Source organism: Wyeomyia smithii, chromosome 2, assembly GCF_029784165.1.
Source record: "Wyeomyia smithii strain HCP4-BCI-WySm-NY-G18 chromosome 2, ASM2978416v1, whole genome shotgun sequence".
NCBI classification, from domain to species: domain Eukaryota; kingdom Metazoa; phylum Arthropoda; class Insecta; order Diptera; family Culicidae; genus Wyeomyia; species Wyeomyia smithii.
This window is the reverse complement of record NC_073695.1, coordinates 5,710,509-5,727,423: the sequence shown is the minus strand read 5'-3', so window position 1 is coordinate 5,727,423 and position 16,915 is coordinate 5,710,509. Positions and strand designations below refer to the sequence as shown.

General features: G+C 43.0%; 1 protein-coding gene across 1 annotated transcript; it reads left to right on the top strand.

The window, feature by feature from the left end:
* The first annotated feature begins 13,114 nt into the window (after positions 1 to 13,114).
* On the top strand, positions 13,115 to 16,095 carry LOC129724672 (cytochrome P450 4C1-like). The gene is made up of 3 exons (XM_055679752.1): positions 13,115 to 13,420; positions 13,479 to 14,136; positions 14,190 to 16,095. Exons 1-3 carry the CDS (start codon positions 13,246 to 13,248, stop codon positions 14,893 to 14,895), a joined length of 1,539 nt encoding a protein of 512 aa, XP_055535727.1. The 5' UTR covers positions 13,115 to 13,245; the 3' UTR covers positions 14,896 to 16,095.
* Positions 16,096 to 16,915: the final 820 nt, after the last annotated feature.

Below are 16,915 nucleotides of genomic sequence, written 5' to 3'. Positions count from 1 at the left end.
ATGGTGGCTGGCAGAGTGCGTGGTAGTCCGTCGGAGGTTGGTGCTGCGGTGATGCTAGATGGGGAAACATTTGAAGTAGTCGACGAATTTATTTACCTGGGAACATTAGTGACATGTGACAACGAGGTTAGCCGTGAGATAAAGAGGCGGATAGCAGCCGCAAACAGGGCCTTTTACGGATTACGTAACCAGCTAAGGTCCTGCAAATCCGTACTAAACTTGCACTCTATAAAACACTGATTCTTCCGGTGGCTCTCTACGGCCATGAATCATGGACGCTGAAAGAGGCTGATCGGCGAGCTCTTGGTGTTTTTGAGCGTAGGATTTTGCGTTCAATCCTTGGCGGCAAACTAGAAAATGGTGTTTGGCGCAGACGCATGAACCATGAAGTGTACCAGGCATACAAATCGGCGGATATAGTCAAGCGGATAAAACACGGCAGGCTTCAGTGGGCTGGGCATGTAGCGAGAATGCCGGATGAGCGTCAAGCGAAGGCTATATTTAGCAGGAATCCCGATAGAGGTCGTCGACTTCGGGGTAGACCCCGCACTCGTTGGATGTGTGCTGTCGACGAGGATGCACGCGAAATAGGTGTTAGGGGCGATTGGAGGATAGCAGCCCAAGACCGAGGGACATGGCGACGTATTCTGGATTCGGCACTGGATCGATAATCGGTCTGTCGCCTTAAAAGTAAGTAATCGTCAGTCTTTTCGAGCTAGCTGTTTCTGAGGAAGTTGCCATTGTTGACAATTCGAACAGTTTGGTTCCAGAGGAAACAAGCTCGTCCAGAGGTGAGTGAGCTCGTCGGTCTAGCGAGGAGATCTAGGAATATGAATGCCCCCGGCTTTGATAACACATTTATCCTAGAGATCAAGCACTTTCGCCACGGCTCGTTCACTTTTGTAACACGTGTTTTCAATCGGTGCTGGAAGCTTGGCTACTTCCCTCCAATGTGGAAGTTAGCTATAGTCATCCCAGTACTCAAGCCGGGGAAGGATCTATTCCTAAGAGCTTACTCTCAGCCCTCCTCAAGCTGTTTGAAAAGTTTTTACAGAGCTGTCTGCTTTTATTCACCGATGAGAATGGTGTCCTCCCTGAGGAACAGTTTGGGTTCCGAAAGGGTAGGTCCACCATCTATCAACTCAATCGAGTTACCAACATCAGCGAAACAAGACACTGAAGAATGTGTGGCATGATGACCTGGTGTACAAGCTGCACCGACACAATTTTCCAATTATCTCTCGGACAGAGCTTGCACAATGTGTGCTCAGAGTAACTCAACATCGATGCGGGAGTGCTCCAATGTAGCATTTTGGGATCACTCCTGTACAACATTTACACCTCGCATATTCTATCTCTCCCGGGAGATCGGTGGCTTCCTCATAGAGTGGTCCAACCTGGTGGTTTATCTTGAACTTCTCTGGACAGTTATCTGATTTTCCGGGCACATGTCGATAAGACCATCAACTCATGTCGATAAGACTGTCAACTGATTTGTAGGATATCAAAATTGTGTCAGAGGAATAAGATGCCTGTCTACAGAAAGATCATTCACTTTACTTTCAAGTACGCAGTACCAGTGTGGAAAGGCTGTGCCTAGATGCACAGGCTAGGCTCCAGCGCGTGCAAAACAAAATATAAAAATGATATTGAGCCTACACCACTGGACAAGAACAAGCGAGGTACACGAGTTCGCAAGCCCTGATACCTTGGCAGTCAAATTCGGCCCATATTAAATACGGAGAAAGGTGCTTCACTTCTGGTCACGCGATTATTCGCGCGCTTTAGTTCTAAGATCGTATATAGTTGTCCAAGTAGGTTAAGTAGGTAGAGTAGTTTTTATAATTTTTAGGCACCGGACAGCTATATTGTTACCGTTTCGAACCTTTACTCTATAATACCCATGTAGGGAGACTGTGTTGAGATACGCTGTGAAGTACGAACGAGTCAGGTAGGGAAAATTAGAGCCGCTCATATGGAACCGTTGGTAGAACCTTCGTGCCATTGGTTTCCAAGAAGGACCCGCCCGCTAACATCGCGAGCTTGAGTTGACGCCGTGAACAGCCGGAAAGAAAAGCGCCCCGCGGTAGACCCCAGGCCTTTGAGGTCGCACGCACTCTATTCTGAAGCTGTGACGGGCCGGAGTAAAGCACCTGCAGTAGCAAAACTCAACTCGGGAAGGCTACTAGCACCGCCAGAAGCCAGTTTCTACGCCACTGGTGCTCCGAAAGTCAGCCAAATTACCCGATCAGCAGAAAATATCACCCCGCGGTCAATACTTCGCCTTCGAGGTCACACGCGCTCTGACTTGAGGCTGTGACGGACCGGGGAAACACCTCCCTATAGGATGGCAGCAAAACGCGCGCAGCAGCAGAACGGTCGGTCGATCTGTATCCAGATTGCACCGTGAGTGATGACTCTAAAGTGAGTAGGAATAAAAGGTTAAGAGTAGACTGTGCTATTTTGAATCATTTGATTTGAAAATAGACCCGGAGCCGACCCTGAGTGCCTTCGTGTGTCTCATAGTCGAGCAGGTGGAGAAGAGGTCTTGAGTACCCAAACCGGAAGTCCCCAGAGAAACGACCAGGGACTTGGGGCTTTCTAACAGCCTGCCCTTCTGGTAGGTTCGAGAAATAACAATATAAGCCCTCCACCAAGTGTATTTTAGTCTTCAATGAACATCAATTCAAGATGGAGCAACCATCTTCTGCTGTGGTGACTTTATTTATATAGTGGTCAAATGTCGCAGTTATAAATTGCATTAAATGCACTAATAGATCAATAAATATAAAAAATATCATAGTCCTAGGTCATGCGGTTATGTCTTGGATACTAACCCCTACTCTAATATCTAAATTTACCATTAAAAAAATACCTTTTCAAGCCACTAATAAGGAGACTCCTGTAAGCCAAAACACAAAAGAAGGAACAAAACTTGAAGTATCACTCATCGCTTATTTTACGTTATAAGAGTTTAAGGTTCTCGAAAGCTATACTGTTTCTAAATGCTGTTCTCGCAGGCTGGATAATTTTTTAACGTTTCATATATTGCACTCATGTGCAGCGTAAAAAGAACGCTACAGTCCAAGCTTTTATCATGGATTGGTGAGAAAATGCCAATCTTCTAAATTCTACCAGCTATTAGTCAAAATTGAATGGTCCTGGGTACTTTTATAGAATCGTTCCACAAAAAACACAGCTTTAAATTTCGCATATTCCCGTCGGTCTAGTTCCGTCGTGCCCATCACCGGCGTCCGGGAAGGTGAGGCTCTCCGATCTCAATTGCCAAATTGATAAAACCGAATGTCTAAAAAAACAAACAAATGTAGCTTTCGTATGACAAACATTTATTTTAGGAATTAGGTGTGAAAGTAATTGTACGGCTACCTTAGGAATATCTTATCTTATAACGGCGAAAAAAGTGATCAGATATAGGTTTGGTGAAATGTTACACTCTTAAAGTCGCGATATCATTTAGGGGAAACACTGCAAGTTTTTTTTAATATGACTAAAACGCTACTTTGGAAAAAAAATCAAAAATTACTTTCGAATCGATTTTGTGATGAAAAACCTAAATTAATCCACCTAGCGGTCAGACCCAGCCTTTCTTATTCAATTTTTTATTTGTAAAAATAGATTTACATGACCGCTTCAATCCAGTAAATGTATATTCACTCTTTAGGTTCTAAAATATTGATGTTGTAATCTTTACAAATAAAAATGCAGTCAAGTCTGTATGTCTGTCTGATCCATATAGGCCCGAAAACTACTGAACCGATCGACGTGAAAATTTGTATGTAGGGGCTTTTGGTGCCGATAAAGGTTCCTATGATAGTTTGAGACCCCTCCCTCTTCTGGAAGGGAGGAGTCCCATACAAATGAAACATAAATTTCTGCACAACTCAAGAACAAACCAAGCAAATGAAACCGAATTTGGCATTTGGATGTTTTAAAGGGTAACTAATATGTCCATAATAGTTGGATGAAACGCAAATTTGTGCACATCTCGAGAACTAATCAACCAAATGGAACAAAATTTGGCAGGTAAATGTTTTTAGTGGTAACAAATATGTACATAATGGTTTGACACCCGACTCCCTCTTCTATAAGGGAGGGATCCCATGAAAATGAAACACAAATTTCGCACAGCTCAAGAACCAATCAAGAAAATACAACCAAATTTGGTATGTGAACGTTTTTAGAGGAAACAAATATTTTTTTCCTCATCTATAGTTTATTTGACACGGCACAAATACAATTCAATGTTTAACGGCGCCAATTATATCTGGTAGCTTACTTACTAAAGTATCTTAATAACTAAAAGCAAATTTTTTATCCTCGCTGCCGACTACGAGCTGAAACTAAATCTAACTTAAAGCTAGAATGTTTTGCATTAAAAGCACTGATTTGTTGTTTGATGGTTTTCCATCGCCATAGGTAAGCAGCATATTGAATATGTTCCGCTACTGGGCCAAGATATTACGGACTGGCATATTGGGTTGTCTCCCTCGGGGCCTGAGAGTATCGTGCGGGTCTAGTTGCTGTTTCCGGATCCGTGGTCTTAACGTGTTCTTGTCGTTTGGTTGGATGTAGGCGGAAGGGGATAGGACTAAACTGGGGCGTGGATGGATTTCAGGAAAACGTATATAAGGGACATGTAGGATAGGTCACGGCTCGCCAAGACATCACGAACAGGAACAGCCGGCTGCCTACCTTCGGCCTGCAGGGAAGCTTTTAATCTAGACCTGGCGTCACGGTGTACAGGGCATGACCAAACAACGTGCTCTATGTCGTGATAACCTTCACCACAGGCACAGATACCACTCTCCCCGAGCCCAACACGACGGAGATGCGCGTCAAATCTATAGTGATTGGACATAAGCCGGGACATCACGCAAATGAAATCCCGACCTACATCCAACCCCTTGAACCACGGGTTCGTCGATACCTTGGGGATTATGGAATGTAACCACCTTCCCAGTTCCCCCTTGGTCCAAGAATTTTGCCAACTGATGATCGTATTCTGACGTACAAATGCGAAAAATTCATTAAAGGCAATTGGTCTTTCATAAATATCACCGTTTGTTGCGCCCACCTTAGCCAAAAAGTCCGCTTTCTCATTACCCGGTATCGAGCAGTGAGAAGGGACCCACGCTAAGGTAATCTGAGTAGATTTTTCGGATAAAGCACTCAGATGTTCCCGTATTTTCCCCAGGAAATATGGAGAGTGCTTAACATCTTTCATCGATCGGAGAGCCTCAATGGAACTGAGACTGTCCGTAAAGATGAAATAATGGTCCGTGGGCATTTTTTCGATAATCCCTAGGGTGTACTGAATTGCAGCTAATTCTGCGACGTAAACAGAAGCAGGATTATCGAGCTTATGGGAGACGGTTAAATTGTTATTGAAGATACCGAAGCCAGTGGACCCATCAAGAAGTGATCCGTCAGTGTAGTACATATTGTCGCAGTTGATGTTTCGATATTTATTGGAAAAAATTTTGGGGATCTGCTGCACGCGTAAATGATCCGGGATTCCACGAGTTTCTTCTATCATGGATGTATCGAAAAACACAGTAGAATCAGAAGTATTTGATAAGTCGACACGATTTGGAATATTCGAAGAAGGGTTAATATTTTGGGACATGTGATTGAAATACAATGTCATAAAACGGGTTTGAGAATTAAGTTCGATTAACCTTTCAAAATTTTCAATCAAGGGACGGTTCAAGACCTCACATTTGATAAGAATACGAGAAGACAGGCTCCAGAAGCGGTTTTTCAATGGTAGTACTCCAGCTAAGACCTCCAAACTCATCGTATGGGTCGACTGCATGCAACCTAAGGCGATACGCAAACAACGATATTGTATTCGCTCCAGTTTGATCAGATGTGTGTTTGCTGCGGAGCGGAAGCAGAAACACCCGTATTCAATAACAGACAATATCGTTGTTTGGTAAAGCCTTATAAGGTCTCCTGGGTGGGCTCCCCACCATTGTCCGGTTATTGTACGAAGAAAATTCACTCTTTGTTGACATTTTTTCATCAGATACCTCACGTGACAACCCCAGGTTCCTTTAGAGTCGAACCAGACACCAAGATATTTGTGTACCAAAACCTGAGAAATCGTTTTACCCATTAATTGTGTTTGAAGCTGAGCAGGTTCATGCTTTCTAGAAAAAACTACTATCTCAGTCTTCTCCGGAGAGAATTCGATACCTAGCTGTAAAGCCCAAGCAGACAAATTGTCCAAGGTATCTTGCAATGGTCCTTGCAAATCGGCAGCTTTGGCTCCTGTAACAGAGATTACACTGTCGTCTGCAAGTTGTCTTATCGTGCATGAATTTGCCAGACATTCGTCGATGTCATTTACATAAAAGTTGTAAAGAAGGGGGCTTAAACATGAGCCCTGGGGAAGACCCATGTAGCTAATGCGAAAAGTTGCCAAATCGCCGTGCGTAAAATGCATGTGCTTTTCGGACAACAAATTGTGCAAAAAATTGTTCAAAATTGGAGAAAATCCTTGTCGGTGAAGTTTACCCGAAAGAATGTCAATAGAAACGGAATCAAAAGCCCCCTTAATGTCCAAGAACGCAGACGCCATTTGTTCTTTGCGAGCATACGCCAGCTGAATATCTGTTGAAAGCAACGCAAGACAATCATTCGTCCCTTTGGCACGGCGGAAGCCAAATTGAGTATCTGATAGTAGACCATTTGATTCGACCCAATGGTCTAAACGACGGAGTATCATTTTTTCCATCAATTTCCGGATACAGGATAGCATTGCAATCGGCCTATAAGAGTTGTGATCAGAAGCTGGTTTCCCTGGTTTTTGGATGGCGATCACCTTCACTTGCCTCCAATCCTGCGGTACAATATTTTGCTCCAGGAACTTATTGAACAAGTTCAACAAGCGCCTCTTGGCATTGCCGGGTAGATTCTTCAACAAGTTGAATTTGATTCTATCTAACCCAGGCGCGTTATTGTTACAGGACAGGAGGGCAACTGAAAATTCTGCCATCGTAAAAGGTGATTCTATCGCGTCGTGGCCCGGAGACGCATCGCGAACAATGTTTTGCTCAGGAACAGAGTCCGGACATACTTTCCTGGCAAAATCAAATATCCACCTACTTGAAGACTCCTCGCTTTCGTTGACCGTTACGCGATTCCGCATTCTTCGGGCTGTGTTCCAAAGAGTGCTCATTGATGTTTCCCTCGACGTCTCGTTTACGAACCGACGCCAATATCCGCGTTTCTTTGCCTTAGTCAAGCTTTTAAACTTGGTATCAAGCTCCGAATAACGTTTAAAGTCGTCGGCATCGTCTGTATCCCGGAAGGTCAGATACGCGTCGGATCTTTGCGTGTAGACATCGGAGCACTCTTGGTCCCACCACGGAGTGGGAGGCCGTTCTTTGATCGTTACGCCGGGATATTTCTTCGTTTGGGCTTGCAACGCGGCGTCGAGAATCAAGCCCGCGAGGAGGTTGTATTCTTCAAGTGGTGGATGATGTTGAATCGACTCGACCGCTTTTGAAATCATTTTCTCGTATAACTTCCAATCGACATTCCGTGTGAGGTCATACGGAATGTCAATTGGTCGCATGCGAGTTGACCCGTTATTAATTGAAATAAGAATAGGCAAATGGTCGCTACCGTGAGGATCAAGGATTACCTTCCATGTGCAATCCAACCGTAGCGACGTCGAACATAAGGATAGATCCAAAGCGCTTGGGCGCGCTGGAGGTTTCGGGATACGTGTCATTTCACCGTTGTTTAAAATAGTCATGTCGAAGTCATCGCAAAGGTTATAGATTAAAGAGGAGCGGTTATCATTGTATGGGGAACCCCAAGCCACGCCATGAGAGTTGAAGTCTCCCAAAATCAAACGTGGCGAGGGAAGAAGTTCTATTAAATCAAAGAGCAGCCGTTGCCCAACCTGTGCTCTGGGAGGAATATATATTGAGGCAATACAAAGCTCTTTACCTTGTATTGTCATGTGACATGCGACAACTTCGATGCCTGGAATCGAGGGGAGGTTAATACGATAGAAAGAATAGCACTTTTTAATCCCTTAAAGTACTCCTCCATATGGGGTGTCTCGATCAAGGCGAATAATATTAAAATCATGGAAATTGAGATCAATATTTGAAGTAAGCCAAGTTTCACAAAGGGAAAATGCATCGCATTTGTTTTTATTTATCAAAACTTTAAACGAATCAATTTTTGGTAAAATACTTCTACAATTCCACTGTAAGACAGAGATAGAGTCCTTCATATACGCAGTTGAATTAGGCATCGAAGGATACAATCGCTGCAAGGAGGGGCCATTGGGCAGTCAACTGCTTCAAAAATGATCTAACTGTTGGGAGGAATGCTGTAAGAAAAATTTTAATTGGATCGGGTACATTGAAATTTTCAAAAATCCAGTCCACAATGTCAGAAAATTTCACTAATCCAGAGTTTGTTTCATCAACTGGATGTGCAAAAGGAACAACTGGGGTTTTAGATGTTCCTGGCAGTGCTGGGAACTCCTTCTGGGACTTTAAATTTGCAAGCCCAGGAGGAGTTTGCTTCGGTTTTTCCGCAGCACTGTTTGGTTTGTTCGTACTTTTCATTACACTTTGGGAAATCTTAGGACCTTTACGGGGAAGTTTAGGAAAAGAAACATTTTTCCTCTTCCTAGACTCCCCAGGATTGGCATAAGATGTTTCCGCTGATGAATCGTCAGAATCGGTTTCATCAGAGGGCAACAGATCAAAGGGGTTCGATGTTATGGTAGTAGTGGTCACGGTCTTCTTCAGCATCTCAGCGTAAGAACGCTTTGAACGCTCCTTAAGTGACCGCTTGATTTTATCTCTGCGCTGCATGTACACCGGGCATGTGGAGAGCTCATGCTGGTTTTCCCCACAGTGAATACATTTTTCAGCATTAACACTGCAAGAATCTTCCGCATGAGTCTCCCCACACTTGCTACATCGTGCCTTATTGCAGCAGTAGGCGGCTGTGTGGCCTAACTGCTTGCAATTGGTGCAATTCATAACACGGGGTACATACAATCGCACAGGCAGACGAACCCGATCGATCGAGACGTGGCTAGGGAGTGCAGATCCGGCAAACGTAACGCGAAACGAGTCTGACGGAGTGTAAACTTTTTTACCGCCGACGAGAGACATGGACCGCAATTGCTTACAATCCAAAACTTCGCCTGTGTTTCGGTATTTTTGAAGCAACCGGTTGCGCTTTTTAGGATACACTCGACAGACAGACTCGAATCGGTTATGACACCGTCGATCTCCACGTCTCGTGCGGGTATGTAAACGCGATACTCGCGTGTGAAGAGCTCAGAGCAAGCGATAGCATTGGCCTGTGCCAGATCACTGACCACGACACGGAGCTTGTTAGGTCGGACCTTGGAAATTTCGGTCACGGCCTTGTACCCCTTCGTCAGGTCTTTAGCAATTTGCAGTATGTTTAAACGCTTTGAATTCACTCCTGCCTTTGGACGAAAATAAACAGTATAGCTGCCCTGTTGAGATCCGTCCGGGTAAAGCCTGGGGCGAGGGGGGACTGGAGAATGAACAGGGGAGGGGGTAACAGAAGGGTCAGGGTCAGGGGGGTTTGGGGATGGTGGCACGGGAGGCGAGGGATCTATATCCATTGCGCTAAATGTAGCGCACTAGCGCACTTGCGCCGACAAGAACACGTACCTCTCTACTTCTTCCTTCCAGCAGTGGTTGTCCGATCGTTCGAAGCTGCACCCAAAGCAGCCAGCAGCACCAGTACAGCAGCACCAATACAGCCACCAGCAGTGAGCCGGGTGTGAGATCACTCAGCACAGCGACACGGACTCGACTGTCAACTGATGGGCTTGGATTAAAAAGATCTATTCACGGTGCACAGATCAAAACTGCAGCTGGTATTTTGCACCAATACAGCCAAAGTTGTGAGCCGGGTACAGAACGTATCGACACAACTCACAATCTAGTTGGCCTTTAGCGCGAATAATACTATTCGTACACACGGACCGGATTGTAATAGAACGACCATTTTGCACGTCCGTTTCTGTCGAGTGTTCGACGCGGAATGAGGAAACAAATATGTCCATAATGGTTTGACGCCCCTCCCTCTTCTGGAAGTACATGTTTCTGCACAAATTTCTGCACATCTTGCGAACTAATCAACTAAATGGAACCATATTGGCAGGTGAAGGTTTTAAGTGGTAACAGATATGTTCCATGATAGACCTCAGACAACATTTTGGATTGTAAGATGGCAACTTCCGGTTTCGGGAAAACAGCCAAAAATGGCCGATTTCCACCCAATATAATAATATCCGGATCTAGAATAATACACAGGAGCTAAAATCGACTAAAGATAGCATTTTAAATTCTAAGATGGCGACTTCTGGTTTCTGAAAACAGCTGAAAATGACCAAATACCACCCAATATTAGTTTTTCTTTAACCAGTATGCCGTTAAAAATCCAGAAATTGTCTCCAAATACCATTATGAAATCCAAAATGGCGACTTCCGGTGTCGGAAAAACAGCGGCAAATGACCAAATACCACCTAATATGGGTATTTCCGGAACCGTAATGATGCACTGGAGCCACAAATCGACTTCAGACAACATTTTGAATTGTAAAATGGCAACTTCCGGTTTCTGGAAAACAGCCTGAAATGGACGATTCCCATTAAACATTAGTATTTCTGGAACCAGAAAGATGCACAGAAGCTAAAAATTGATCACAGACACAATCTTGAATTTAAAGATGGTGACTTCCGGTGTCTGGAAAACAGCCGAACAGAAATGACCAAATACCATTCAATATGAATGTTTTCGGAACCAGAATTACGCCCAGATGACAGAAATTGATTTCACAGGCAATTTTAAAGTCCAAAATGACGCTTTTCGGCTTCTGAAAAACAGTCCAAATTGACAAAATATCACCAAATATGAGTTTTTCTTTAACCAGTATCCTGAATACAATTTTGAAATCCAAGATGGCGACTACCGGTTTGTGAAAAACAGCCTAAAATAAACAAATACTATCCAATATGAGTATCTCTGGAACCAGAATGATTCAATGAGCTAACAATTGACCTCAGGCACCATTTTGAATTGCTAAATGGCAACTTATAGGCAACAGTCGGAAATGACCGAATAATACTCAATATGGATATTTCCGTAAACGTGATGATGCATAGAATTCAAACATTAAACCTGGACACCATTTTGAATTTGAAGACGACCACTTTTAGTTTCTGGAAAATAACCAAAAATATCTCCCAATATGGGTATTTCCGGTGTCAGATTGATGACAGAAAGTCTGCTGAAAATGACAGAATACCACCCAATATGAATATATTCAGACTTAAGGCGATGTACAGAAGCCAAAAGTTGAGGATATTGTCATTTCGATAAAACCAATCATATCAAACGGTTTGTTATTTGACTTTGATCATATCCTATGACCGATTCATCGTGCATTTGCAGACTTTAAAAACATTGCAAGGAATCAATGAATTTGGAACGTTCAAATAGTACGATACCACATTTAAATTATGTTGAGGCCACATATATCGATCAAAGCAGGTAAAGTTTTAAATAGTCTTTGAATTTCTCTTCTTTCCATAACTTTTGAGCCACATATCAAATTGTGATGAAGTTTGTTATTTGTAAGTTTGAGAGATGACTCGTTCGTATGACACCAGTTATGATCAAATTAGTCATGTAATCTGTGAGATAATAGACTTTCGTTGTTTTATTTACAATTTAATACTTAAGTTCGATTATAATCAAATGAAATGGGAACGTGTAGGGCAGCCAAACTTTGAAACCACGTGTTCAATCATAATTCATCAGTTAACCCTTAACTAGCCCGCTCATCTGATAATAATAATCAAATCGGTTGTGTAGTTTCTGAGATAATGAAGTTTCGTGATTTTCACAAGTTGGTACATTACAAATGAAGTTACCGTTCGATTACAGTAAAATTCAATGGGGTCTTCTGAGGCAGCTAGACCATTCATTTGACACTAATTCTGTGGAAATCGGGTCAGCCATCTCTGAGATAAGTGAGTGAGACCACATAGTCTTCGGAATATGTTCCTTTGCATAGCTGGATTTCACATTTTTAAACATAACAGGCAAAGTAATTGTCCGATTGCAAAACAAATCAATAGGGTCTTATGGGGCAACTAGACCTTCCATTTGACACTGATTTTATGAAAATCGGTACAGCCAACATGAGTGAGATTAAACAGTCTTCATAACACGTTTCTTTTCATAACTTTTGAACCACATGTTCAATCTTCATAAAATTTAAAAGTTAAGGGTTTTTTAGGTAGCCCGTTCTTTTGAGACCAATTTTGTTCAAATCGGTTGTGTAGTTTCTGAAATATTGTTGTTTCGTGATTTTCACACTTTTAAACATAACCTCTAAACTAAAAATCCGATTACAATAAAATTCAATAGGGTCTTATGGGGCAACAAGACCTTTCATTTGCAATTAATTTCATGAAAATCGGTCCAGCCATCTCTGAGAAAAGTGAGTGAGAATAAAAATCTGCACATACACACACACACACACACACACACACACACACACACACACACACATACACACACACATACAGAAAATGCTCAGCTCGTCGAGCTGAGTCGAGTGATATATGCCATTCGGCCCTTTGGAGCACTTTTATACTTTCGGTTTTGCAAGTGATTGCTATACCTTTCTAGGAGAAAGGCAAAAACGTATCTTATAATTTAAATCCGAATCGAATCGACTTTACACAAATTCTGTCTGTGTAGAAAAGTACGGAAATTTTATGTAACATAATGTTATATATTGGCAAAAGTTAGGCGGGTATAAACACTACAAACGTACAAAAAAGCAAGAAACGATGCAGAAATTCAATATATTGGAAAAACCTGCTGCGAGCTTGCTTAGTGCAAGGAAAGTGTTTGGCTGAAAACTAAATCTCGATCAGATTAGCCCACTCCCGCTCTTTGCCGCTTTTAGGAGTACATCACCGCGGCAATAAGATGATTACTCAGCTGCTGAGCAGAACTTAATTCGACGATTCATCCCCGCAGACCCCTTATCGTCCTCAGACACAATCGGTTGAAGTGTTGATAAAACACGCTCTGCAATTATAATAAAACTGGTGCCTCATAATCAATCGACGTTCAGAGTTGATTTCGTTTTCGTGCTGAACATAGGTAAAAGTCCTACAGAATAAAATGATCCAATGGATCCAAAATTTTCTTTGTTTCGTGTGCGTACTACTGCTGGTAGTTCATGTTCTACAGACGATCGATAAACAGGGTCGGCTGTTTCGTGCTTTGAATAAATTTGCCGGACCACCGGTACGGCCCATTATCGGAACACTGAGTGAAGTTCTATTCTTGGACCAAGGTAAGCTGAAACGTCATTGTAAAACGAAAACTCGGGAATCATCCTGCTTCGTTTACAGCTAAAACATTCCAGCGCGCACGCCTTTGGCCAAAGCGATACGGTGGCTCTTATCGCTTCTGGGGAAGCCGCAGGATGTGCGTTCTAAATATCGTGCGAGTACGAGAAGCGGAACCATTGTTGGCTAGCGTCAAAAATACCGACAAAAGTCGGTTCTACAAATTCTTACATCCCTTTCTTGGATTAGGCCTGCTGAATAGCGCAGGATCGAAATGGATGCACCGCCGCCGAATTCTGACGCCAACTTTCCACTTCAATATTCTCAATGGATTTCATCAAACGTTCCTGGAAGAGTGTGAACAACTATTATCTACCTTAAGCCACCATGCCAGCTCGAACAAAGCTACAGATTTGCGACCACTGATGTCTCGATTCACTTTGAGTACAATTTGTGAAACGTCCATGGGAGTGAAACTATCTTCGATAGCAGGGGCAGATGAGTACCGGCAGAAACTGTACCGGATTGGTGAATTGTTAGTCTATCGGCTGATGCGTCCGTGGATGCACCTCGATTCCATCTGTACAATAACCGGCTATCGAAAAGCTCTTAACAAACTACTACGACCTGTGCACGCTTTTACGACCAGCATCATAAACCAAAGAAGAGATCAATTCAAGCAGCTTTCAAACAACATCGAAGATTTGACGGAAGAAAACATGTAATTTCCTTCCACTACACTCGAGATCTTGATAATAATGTTGATAATTACAGTTACACCAGCACCAAGAAGCGGTACGCGATGCTCGATTCTCTCCTGTTAGCTGAAGAAAAGCACCAAATCGACGAAGAAGGTATTCGCGAAGAAGTGGACACGTTCACTTTCGAGGGTCACGACACCACGGCATCGGCATTGGTATTCATATTCTTTACACTAGCACGAGAGCAGCAGGTTCAGGAGCGCATTTATAATGAAATCAGTAGGGTTCACGCCAGTAAGACCAGCGAAGGTAAGTGGTTCACTCCTCAGGATTACACCGAAATGAAATTCATGGATCGCGCGATAAAAGAATGTCTACGTCTCTGGCCACCGGTACCTTTCATATCTAGAGCTGTTACCGAGGATATCATTCTGGCTGATGGGAATATGATACCAGCAGGTGTGGTTGTAAATGTGCATATATTCGACCTTCACCGGGATCCGGAACAGTTCCCAAATCCGGATGAGTTTGATGCGGATCGTTTTCTACCGGAGAACGTCGATCGCCGTAATCCATACGCGTACGTCCCATTCAGTGCTGGACCGAGGAATTGCGTTGGGCAGAAGTACGCAATGATGGAGCTGAAAGCGGTTGTAGCGCATACGCTGCTCCAGTTCAAAGTATTGCCAGTGACACACTTGGAGGAGATCAACTTCGTTGCGGACTTAGTGCTGCGCAGTACGAATCCCATTGAGGTTACATTTGTGGCACGCAGTTGAGTGATGCGTTTCGAAAATAAATGTCTTCGTTGGCGTTGTTTTGATTGGTGTGTGCGAGAAGCGTAAATTAACCTCTATTCGCGTGCTAACATACAATATGTGCCATTAGGGTGGGGAAAGTCGTTGATCAAAAGCGCATCAATGTTTCTAGACTTTTTTAATAAGCACAAGCCGCATGAGGATGCATGCCTTGTTATACAATTGTCACCGACAGTAGTTCAAGAGCCATGACATGATGCCATACTGAATTTCACTATCGTTGACCCCTAAAACGTGATAAAAGACTGTTCTACTCGATGTTGACTTTTGAAACTTTTCATGCATTCTTGACGTTTTGATATTTCTTTATAACTAAACACTCAAAGCATTGTAAAATAAATTTAAAACTTTTAAAGTTATTAGTTATAATTTTGTTCAATAGAGCAAGTCCATAAAAACTGTCTCAGTTTTAATATTTTTTTTTGTCATTTTTGATTTGGTTGAAACTTTGCAGAGATTAGTTTTTTTTCATTTGAATAACGGATAATTTGTAAGAGGGTATTTTTTTTTCCTCATCTATAGTTTATTTGACACGGCACAAATACAATTCAATGTTTAACGGCGCCAATTATATCTGGTAGCTTACTTTCTAAAGTATCTTAATAACTAAAAGCAAATTTTTTATCCTCGCTGCCGACTACGAGCTGAAACTAAATCTAACTTAAGCTAGAATGTTTTGCATGAAAAGCACTGATTTGTTGTTTGATGGTTTTCCATCGCCATAGGTAAGCAGCATATTGAATATGTTCCGCTGCTGGGCCAAGATATTACGGACTGGTATATTGGGTTGTCTCCCTCGGGGCCTGAGAGTATCGTGCGGGTCTAGTTGCTGTTTCCGGATCCGGGGTCTTAACGTGTTCTTGTCGTTTGGTTGGATGTAGGCGGAAGGGGATAGGACTAAACTGGGGCGTGGATGGATTTCAGGAAAACGTATATAAGGGACATGTAGGATAGGTCACGGCTCGCCAAGACATCACGAACAGGAACAGCCGGCTGCCTACCTTCGGCCTGCAGGGAAGCTACTAATCTAGACCTGGCGTCACGGTGTACAGGGCATGACCAAACAACGTGCTCTATGTCGTGATAACCTTCACCACAGGCACAGATACCACTCTCCCCGAGCCCAACACGACGGAGATGCGCGTCAAATCTATAGTGATTGGACATAAGCCGGGACATCACGCAAATGAAATCCCGACCTACATCCAACCCCTTGAACCACGGGTTCGTCGATACCTTGGGGATTATGGAATGTAACCACCTTCCCAGTTCCCCCTTGGTCCAAGAATTTTGCCAACTGATGATCGTATTCTGACGTACAAATGCAAAAAATTCATTAAAGGCAATTGGTCTTTCATAAATATCACCGTTTGTTGCGCCCACCTTAGCCAAAAAGTCCGCTTTCTCATTACCCGGTATCGAGCAGTGAGAAGGGACCCACGCTAAGGTAATCTGAGTAGATTTTTCGGATAAAGCACTCAGATGTTCCCGTATTTTCCCCAGGAAATACGGAGAGTGCTTAACGTCTTTCATCGATCGGAGAGCCTCAATGGAACTGAGACTGTCCGTAAAGATGAAATAATGGTCCGTGGGCATTTTTTCGATAATCCCTAGGGTGTACTGAATTGCAGCTAATTCTGCGACGTAAACAGAAGCAGGATTATCGAGCTTATGGGAGACGGTTAAATTGTTATTGAAGATACCGAAGCCAGTGGACCCATCAAGAAGTGATCCGTCAGTGTAGTACATATTGTCGCAGTTGATGTTTCGATATTTATTGGAAAAAATTTTGGGGATCTGCTGCACGCGTAAATGATCCGGGATTCCACGAGTTTCTTCTATCATGGATGTATCGAAAAACACAGTAGAATCAGAAGTATTTGATAAGTCGACACGATTTGGAATATTCGAAGAAGGGTTAATATTTTGGGACATGTGATTGAAATACAATGTCATAAAACGGGTTTGAGAATTAAGTTCG